The sequence below is a fragment of the Lactuca saligna genome, chromosome 7 (assembly GCF_052625555.1).
Source record: "Lactuca saligna cultivar CGN05327 chromosome 7, ASM5262555v1, whole genome shotgun sequence".
NCBI classification, from domain to species: domain Eukaryota; kingdom Viridiplantae; phylum Streptophyta; class Magnoliopsida; order Asterales; family Asteraceae; genus Lactuca; species Lactuca saligna.
In genome coordinates, this window is record NC_136423.1 from 141,951,487 (window position 1) to 141,961,562 (window position 10,076).

The 10,076-nt window shown below is 34.0% G+C and overlaps 1 protein-coding gene across 1 annotated transcript; it reads left to right on the plus strand.

The window, feature by feature from the left end:
• Positions 1-324: 324 nt before the first annotated feature.
• Positions 325-4,954, plus strand: LOC145004713 (uncharacterized). Its single transcript, XM_078963691.1, has 6 exons — positions 325-559; positions 1,333-2,705; positions 3,334-3,384; positions 3,513-3,608; positions 3,691-3,834; positions 4,563-4,954. Exons 2-6 carry the CDS (start codon positions 1,380-1,382, stop codon positions 4,692-4,694), a joined length of 1,749 nt encoding a protein of 582 aa, XP_078819817.1. The 5' UTR covers positions 325-559; positions 1,333-1,379; the 3' UTR covers positions 4,695-4,954.
• The last annotated feature ends 5,122 nt before the right edge of the window (positions 4,955-10,076 follow it).

The following is a 10,076-nucleotide window of genomic DNA, read 5'->3' on the forward strand; positions in this document are numbered from 1 at the left end:
AAGTGGTTCCGATTCCTAACACCGGTTCCGGTTTTTAGACCCAGTTTGCCCGGACCCGATGGACCCAAACCCAGATTATCCGGAACTCGGATAAAACCATATTTAAAACCTGGAACCGGAACCGGTTCTATATATTCCGGTTCCGGTCCGGTTTTCCGATTTTAAACCTCATCCCTACTCTCAATAGTGTGAGTTGGAGCCTTGGAGGGACTAATTCTGCAACGAAATGGAAGCTTGAGGATGTATTGTGAAGAAATAAAATTTTGCAGCCAAACATGCCATTTTGGTATCAGCATATTCCATATCTCACCGTAAACCCACCAAAATACGAATCTTCTTCTTCCCCATGAAAATTTAACACCCAATTTACTCTTCTACTCTCTCTCTCTCTCTCTCTCTCTCTCTCTCTCTCTACCCTTTTCGTCTATCCATTCTCAAACCAAACGCCATATCGCAATGACCTCTGATGCTCTCATGAAACGATTTTCTCGGTATCTTATTCTTCATCATCACACCGACTAAACGCCCCCAATTCCCAACATCGTTATCATCTCAATCGGTAAACTTTTCTCTTAATCTTAATATCATGTTTTTCTTTTTGTGCAAATTTCAAGTAAATCATCCATTTTGATCTTTCTATTTGCATCTGAATATCATCCGTTTGAATGGAAAGAGGGGATCTATCAATTTTGATGTCTAGGTTTTTCCTTTTTATCGGGAAGTGAATAACAAGTGGGTTCCGATGATATTCACAAGTTGCGTTTACATTTCTTTACAATCTTCGATTTTTTGTTCATGCTCCATGGATTCATCCGGAATAGCCATCATCTCGTAACCATTAAGTTAAACGCAAATTGATTTGAAACTCATGCAATTTGATAAAACTTTAGCATATTCTCAGTTCTTGCTATATAAAAGTTAAACAATTGTTTACCCAAAAGTTATAAATAATAATAGAAAGAACAAAACAATCTGTTTGACATACTAGGTCAAAGCGGAGCTCTCTTTTTACAACAAGTAGGTATGATCTTTATCCTGTTTCAAGCTTAAAAGCATCCCGAGCTCATTCTTCTTCAGTTCTTCAAATTTGCAGGTGTTTTACATTTCAAAATGCAGATGCACAAATTTGTTAGTATTGTATCTTTTTATTAGAACTTTGAATTTTACTCATGTAGTGAACTAAAAAGACAAAAATTTTAACCATTTTCTCTGTTATTAACCTGCATTTGGTCTACTTTAATACTTTATCTTACAAATTTGTATTCTTTTTTGATAAGACATTGAAAGAATGTGATCTAATGTATTTTGATTTGCTTCTATTGTATCAAACAGAACCACATAGCGGGAATACGGTTGACCAAATTAATCTATTTGACCTGATGCAAGGTCAAAGGAGTATCTTTGACCCTTTCCCAGAAGCTGTTGACCTTAACCAAGGGTCCAATTCCAGCAATAATGCTAGTATGGATGAATCAGATGACTGGAACAACATGTTATCTCCAATGGAAAGACGATTATTAAACAATGATCTTTCCAGTGAGCTTAATTTCAGTTATGTGAATAATACAAATCTTCATCATAACTTTAGAAGTTTTAGCAACTGGGATGTTGGAGAATCAAGCTCTAGAGCAACTTTACAAGATCATGTTTCTAACAATGAAACAAGATCACAAGAACATCAACATCATCGTGGTCATGTTGATTCATCATCATCATCATCATCATCATCATTAGCATCCAATCATATTCCAATGAACGTAAATTTAAGCATAGGGTATGGAGGTTCCAACACTGATGATGATGGTATGGGATTTATGGATGTTTACAAGTCTGGTAAAAGAAAAGCCCTAGAAGGTACTACATCCGGGCAGCCCGGGCAGTCCGGGCAGCCTTCAAGTTTGAATATATCTTCAACTCAAGTCAACCCCTTGGTTATGAATATGAACCGAAATGAATCCCCAAACACAAGAATTTCAAGTGTTGAAGAAAGCCCACAAACACATTTTGGCATGCGGGGGTCTGTACCTTATAATTTATCTTCCGGAAACGCCCCTAGGTGTCCAAACAGACAAATCTTGATTAATGAGTTTTTGGATCAAACATCCAGAAACAATCTTTCAAATCAGCAACCCCCTTTAATGCTTCCAAGAAACAACACAAGTCATTTTCCTTTTGGTATTAATATAGGATCAAGAAATGGGAGTTTGGGAAATTACCCTTTGGAAAGAGGGACAGAATTAAACTTCAGAAGTTTGATAAGAAACAATAATGTCCAGTATCATAATTTTGTTCCATCTTCTGAGAATAGGAATATTGTTCAAGATCCTACTAATTGGAGCTTAGCTACAGGAAGTGGGAGTGGGGCCCCATCCAGCTCCAGAAACACCACTGTTTGGACACAGCATAATAACCCCACAATGCAAAGTCAACAAAGATTGTCTGACTTTTCTCCATGGACTCTTTTTCCATCTGGTGAGTCTCAGTCTGGAGGGCAAAGAGGTCATTTTGCTACATTTCCTGCAGGGTCTTCTTCTTCTTCTTCTTCTTCTACATCAGAGGATGCTCATGCTCATATCTCATCTGGAGCTCCTAGTCAAAGACATCATCATGGTCAACCTTTTTCTAGGTCTCCAATGGAGGTATCTGGTGATGATTGGCGTGCTTTAGCTGCTGATATTGAAGGAAGACAAAGACTGGTATCTGAGGTTTGTGTTCCTTAATTTTCATGTAAGGGTAAAAAGGTCATTTCCGAAATAAAAAAACCAAATTTAAGGACAAGAATGTAACAAAAATCAAGACTTGTACCAAACCTGTAGTTTTTGGTATGCCACAGGGACGATTCTTGTAATTTCTTTTTCTTTTTTACTTTTGTATGAGGGTAGAATAGTCATTTGACATGGGTTAGGGATCTTTTTTGAAACAAAAACCAAACGTAAGAGTTAACAATCGCTGATACCATTCTACTCTATTATTTTTGTAGAAGGGTAAAATGGTCATTTGACATGGGTTAGGTACCATTTTTGAAACAAAAAAACAAACCTGAAGAGTTAAGAACAAAAATGTAACCAAATTAAATCTTGGGACTAAACCTGCAATTTTTGGTATACAATAGACACAATTCTTGTAATTTACTCCATTTATTATTTTCCTATAAGGGTAAAAAGGTCATTTGAATTTGACATGAGGGAGGAACCATTTCCAAAACAAAAAACCAAACTCAAGGACAAAAATGTAAAAAAAAAAAAAATTAAAACTCAGACAAAACCTGCAGTTTTTGGCATACCAGAGGGACCATTCTTGTAATTATTAAATCTTGTTTTGTCTTTTTAACAGATAAGGCAAGTGTTACATGCAATGCGAAGGGGAGAAAATTTACGTGCTGAGGTTTGATGTTATTTTTCAGGCTATTCGTTATTCATATTTTCTTATTAATTACAAATATTTTATTATTATTATTATTAATAATTATTATTCCAATTTAATAATTAAATATTATTTGCGCTATATTCCAGGATTACATGCTCTTTGATCCATTTATCAATGGGGTAGCCGAGTTGCATGATAGGCATCGTGATATGAGGCTAGATGTTGATAATATGTCTTATGAGGTGAATTTAGATGTTTTGTTTTATTATTATTATTATTAATTTTTTTTTAAAAATATATATTGTTTAAATAAATTTATTTTAGGAACTGTTGGCATTGGAAGAACGCATAGGAAATGTGAACACAGGGCTAAGAGAGGAAGTTATTTTAAAGTCAATGAAACAAAGAAAACACATTGCTTTTATGCCAATTTCTAATCAAAATTTAGAGCCATGTTGCATATGTCAGGTGAAATTTATCTCAGATTTATTTATTTATTTATTTTTAATATTAGCGTTAACTAACTACAAGTTTATAGGGGTATGTATAATCTTTAATAGCAATAATATCTTTTAAAATTTCCACACCATAGTTAATTTACTTTTCGTTATTCTCTAAAAAATATAGTTTGATTGTTATTCTATTTTAAAATTTCATGCTATTATTATTTTTTTTTTGTTAAAGTCGTAAATGATCTTTTTTGACTTTGTGTTAAAGTAGTAAATGATCTTTTTTGACTTTTAAATCTTATTCGTTTAGTTTTCTAATTCTGCATAAGAAACATGTTTTAATGAAGAAAAAAATATGATAATGGAATGTAAAATTCTAATTAGATTTCAATTTTATTTTTCCAAGATAAAGAAAAAGTATTACTTGTATTTAAATGAAGATTATGTATTATGTTTAATTTTTTACTTTATGATAAATGCTCTTGAATTATAAATAAAATTTTTGTAGAGTATGTTTAAATTCATATATTGTATTTACATTTTTACGTATAATTTAAAAATTACTATGAAAACTTAGAATATGGTCAACCAAACGTGATTGTGGAATATAACGACTCATTTAAACATTTTGTTTGTTACGTGTAATTAGAAAAAGTAAATAAACTAAATTGATAAATCAAGAAAAAAAACAAAATTTTCAATTAATTACCGAAATTACCCCTCTTTATGTGTGCTCTTGTATTTCAGGAAGAGTACGACACCGGGGACAATATCGGAAATTTGGATTGTGGACATGATTTCCACACAGATTGCATCAAACAATGGCTGTCTCAGAAAAATATTTGCCCAATTTGCAAGATGACTGGTCTAGCTCCTTGAAAGTGGGCCCCACCCCAAATCTTGAGTGGCATTAAAGAAGAAGAAAAACAAAAACAAAACTTCTAATTTCTAAATCCATCAAAAAAGATGTTACATTTGATTTTTCATCCATCATGGTTTGGCTGTTAGACATTGTGTTGTAGCCTTCTTTTTTGTTGCTTTCAAAAAGGAGGCAAAAAAGGCTCATAAACAGATTTGGTGTGTCCATTGAAGATTCAAAAGTATTTATGGAAAATTACCCTTTGGTCCTTGGATGTTTATCAAGTATTTCCATTTACAATTTTATATAATTTCATCACAATACAACTATATTTGAATTGTTTTAGTTAGTTTGGTGGATAGTAGTCGTGGGTAAACTAGTCATTCTATTTGTTGTTACGTACAAAGTTATCTTCATTTTCTTTGGAAGTTTTATATTTTACCATAAAAAATTACTATTATAAGTCTATACTTGAAACAACTTTTAAACAAATAACAATATAAAACTTCACAAGTAAATATCATTCGCCTATCATGTTAGAAAACTATGTGATGGCTCAAAGGTGAAAAGTTCAAACAAAAATCTTTTTTTTTTTTTCTTTTTTCTTTTTAAAATAAATAAATAAAACTATGTGATGGCTCAAGGGTGAAAAGTTCAAGTAAAAGAGAGGAAAATGTCCTTAGTGGGTTTGGTCTATTGAATGAGTATTATTTGGTCTCTTGGTGAGAACATGAGTCATAAGTGTTGGAAGCTCTTTGTTGCCACACACACACACACACACATTTCTTGTGCATGCTTTGCTTCTTTCTTACATACCATCATTTTTGGTACAATCTTTTTGGTCAAGGGTAGTTAAAGCAAGCACAATGTTTATGCCATTCAATATCACCCCACAATACCCTTCCTTACATATTTTCATGATTATGATATTTGATAGTTGGGGTTTTATGTAAAACTTCATCTTCGTATAAATAGATAACCTTTTTTTTTTCCTTCATTGAGAAGTTCATAAAAGAATGTCTTTTATTGTTTGAAGCTGGTTCTCTTTGATCAGTTAAAATGAATTTTTAGTATCTTATGAAAATTTAGTCGGGTCAGAATGTTCATCTTATTATTGCTATAAACCTATACAGATTGCATAACTTTGTTTCAAAGTTGTCTATATGATTGTTGATCAAATTTGTTGTTTGACTGTTTTACGCTGGTCATTCACATTCCTAAACATATCTTGCACAAGTTCTTATATTTATGTTGGAATTTATGACTTATATGGATAACAAACTATGCCATTGTAACGGGCTATTGGGTGTTAATCTGGTAGTAATGGTATTTTTATGCGAAAAATAATTAGTTTAAAGATCTAATTTTTTTAAAGGGAACTTTCCTAACAAGGGCTTCGGGCCAACGTTTGCGCACCAACAAATCACCCGCTGCAAACATGATGGTATATCTCATGCCCTAGAGTCACTGTAGACGAACCTCCATGGTTATAGAGGCTGAGTAGGATAAGGATTTCAACATAAATAAATTATCCATCATATCTTCCACATATCTTACCAAATCACCACAACCAAAATGATTTAGTTTAAATATCTATTTGTGTACAATTAAATCGATTGTGACCAATAAGAATTTAAAATAGTATGATAAAAATTAAAAATACCTTTTATATAGGAATAATGAGTTCAAGAAAAAACAATATTTTTTGTACAACTCATATCTATATTATTTGATTTATTTCATATCAAATATTTTTTATTTGACATTGTTATTATTCAATTATATTTTTATCTTTATTTTCTAAAAGTAGTTTTTAATTTTCAAAATGTTGAGGTAAGGAGATTGTTTTAATTGATTTATATTTCAAATGAATATCTATTTCGATGTGTTTGGTCTGCTGATGCTGAACGTAGTCGCTTGAAAGGTAAACTACAAAAATATATCGCAATAAACTAATTTGGCTTGGGTAAGAGGAACATGAAGCTCGAGGAACATATTTCCGAGCTAGCAGGGCTCGAAAAATACATTGGCAACACCCCAGTACTTCGTTTCGACACTAGAACAAAAAACAAAAGACATCCCAAGCTCATTTACTATAACCCATGCTAGGAACTTATACTTTCACTTCTGGTTGCCTTATGCATGCAAATTATGCACAATAAATGATCAAATAGACTGTCGAATAAAAGACTCTACCCTAGGACCACAACCAGACTAGGAACAAGAAATAAAGCTAGTCATTCTAGGGCTATATGATCCTGCTCGTATACAATTTTTACAACATACACTTAGCAATCACTTCTACCAATACAGATTCCAAATCTAGCATAACATTCGATCCTCCTAGACTACGAGGTATAACATATCAGAAAAATCTACCATATAATTCCTAAAAGTATCCTCGGCCTTATCCTAACATGCAAGCATTCGGATCATATAAATATCAACATGTATGGTATTATAGGAAATCATTTACTTGAGCTCGGCTGATTGCACACATTACACCCCCTTTCTCTATATAAATTTTTTTAGAAATTTGTATTCTTTGAAAAGATTACCGATTCCCCGGTTTGAGTTCAATCACACCTGAGAGTGTGCACAAACCCTTTAAACCAAGGTTCTGATACCAACTTGTAACGTCCCAAAAATCCAAGGTAAATTTTCATTTTAGAAACAATAATTCATACATCAATTTGTTCCCAAACCAATTCAAGAGAAAAATAGTATTCAGACATCAGAGTAAAAACTACCAATGCAGAATAAAATTTAGGGGATGTTGTGCAGTCACGACGAGCCCTTCCTTTTCGAACCGGAAGTACCTGAAACCATAAATATAAACCGTAAGCATAAAGGTTAGTGAGTTTCCCAAAATACCATATACCATACATAAGATAGTGAATGCTATGGGCCGAATCATATTCTTACAGTCACTTTCTGCCATGGGCCAAATCATGATCTTTCCTTGCAATGCCGATTGCCAAATCCCGGTCTTACATACAAATTGCCACGGGCTAGATGCCGGTCTTTCCTTGCAATGATGAGGGCCAAATCCCGATCGTACATACAAATTTCAAAGGGCCAGATACTGGTCTTTCCTTGCACTACAGAGGGCCAAAACCCGGTCTTACATGCAAATTACCACGGGCCCGATCCTGGTCTTTATATATATATATATATATATATATATATATATATATATATATATATATATATATATATATATATATATATATATATATGCCAGGGACCAGATCCTAGTCTTTCATGCAAGTATCACAAAGACAACTACCATTATACATAACATATTCTAGTGGGCCGACATTGGTCCCTTCGACCTACAGGTACAATGAGGAGACTCACCTCACAGTCAGACGAAATAGCTGTGGCAACACGTTGCTCCGAAAACCAACTCTACCGGTCACCTTTACAAGTAATAGTGACCAACAATCAGACTACAACTTAAAATACCCTTAGGTCAAACTTAATTAAAGTCAACAGTCAAAAGTTAACCCAACTATTCGTCATGTCATGGCTACAAATTGACAAAACAAGTGGGTCTTGATCAAGTCACCATGTCGTGGCAACCTCAACCACGCCATGGTGATGAGTCTGAACATCTTAAACTATTAAGTCATTTCCTTCCACTACAAGGGATCCAAGGCTCATATCTGGTTATTCCCATGGTCTTGATGGGTAAAGTTTCTAACTTTTATCTCTTAAACCCCTCTATAATCCTAAGCCAAAGCCCCAACCCTAACCACTAATGGTAACTTAATGCATCAAGACTCTCATTAAGCACCAAATCCTTAGAGTTGCACCTCTAAAGTTTCCAGAAAGATTTCATACTCCTAAGAGGCTTTAAAAGTCATGACTTCATGGACTTGCATGTCCAACACACGACTTTTCCATTTTAGGTCAAAAATAGGGTTTAATGACCAAAACCTCATGCATGCCATCTAAAACTTGATTATATTTAGATCTAAGACATTAAATGCTCTACTTGACCTGGAGATTCATAAAGTTGCAAAATTTATGAGACCTCATTACTTAAATCCATCAAAACATGGAAAAAGGGGAAAAACCAAAAGATCTAGTAGCATGGCAAGAAAATTTTGAGTGTTGGACACTCACCAAGATCCAAGAGATAAGCTAGCTGAAGAAATGATGCTTTCCAAGTAACTACCTTACCAAGAGCTTCCTTCTCCTTATAAAATCACCAAAAAGCACCAAGAATGAGCTCACAACTTTAATAAGGGTTAGGGTTTTTGAGGTTGAGAGGAAGATGGAGGTTGAAACCCTAACTTTAATGTTCCTTATATAGGGTCCAATGCCCGATTAGGGTTTTCACTAAAATGCCTGCCACGTCGTGGTGATCCAAGGCCACGTCATGGCAGGTCATCTAAATCATTAAATCCAAAATGTTCCACCACGTCGTGGTGATGCTCTACAACATCGTGGCCACACCATTTAAACAAAATACATGAAAGGTGATTCATACTTGGACCGGATGTTACAGGGTCACTTCCCCGAATTAAGAACGACTCAATACAGGATGTTATGAATCTCCCCCACTTAAATTAGATTTAGTGTGGCGATCGAAATTTTTTGGAACAAGCAGGGTCTAAAATGTAACCATGTACCGTGTACGAGTGAATTCATAACGTAACCTTGTTGCAATAAAACAATTGAAAGTTAAAAGAGCATTATTTGTATACGTATAGGTGTATGTATATATGCATACCTTGAAAATCATGTTTATAGTAAACACTTAAAGGGCAAGTAAAGCTAAATGATTGGAACATAAATCATGGAATTAAAACATTGTGTTATAATTTTTGGCCTAAGTACCCCACCCCTTGAGATTTCGGTTTGCTTAGGACCACTTAAGGCCGAAAACACCAATCTAGGTCCCCACTAAGGCAGAAATCACAAGCTAGGTAGAAGCTAGGACCGAAATCACATGGACCTTAGTGGTATATAAGGTGATTTCGTTCATGCTTGGCCGAAATCACCCATTTAATGTCCATCCCAAAGTTTTTTCGGATGAATAAAGAGATAAGGGTGTTGACTTTATGAATTGATAGTTTAACCATTTCCCATGCAGTTCAATACCCAAAAATATCCCACGCTTTTATCCATTAATCACCCAAGTAAACATTATATCATTTTACTCCTTTATCTTAAGGACAAGCCCATCCCACAAATCCCACCATTTTTTCCATTTTACTTCCGGTTAACTTCCCTTCTCTCTCAAAAGTAATTCCAAGCCTCAATGGATTAAAATCTTCAAGCTTAATCTTAGTATTTTGGTAAGTTTTCTTGTTAATCTAGTGTTTTGTTACACTTTCTTGTTAGTTTCATATTATTTACACATATTATTATGTGTTAGAAACCTTTAGGAT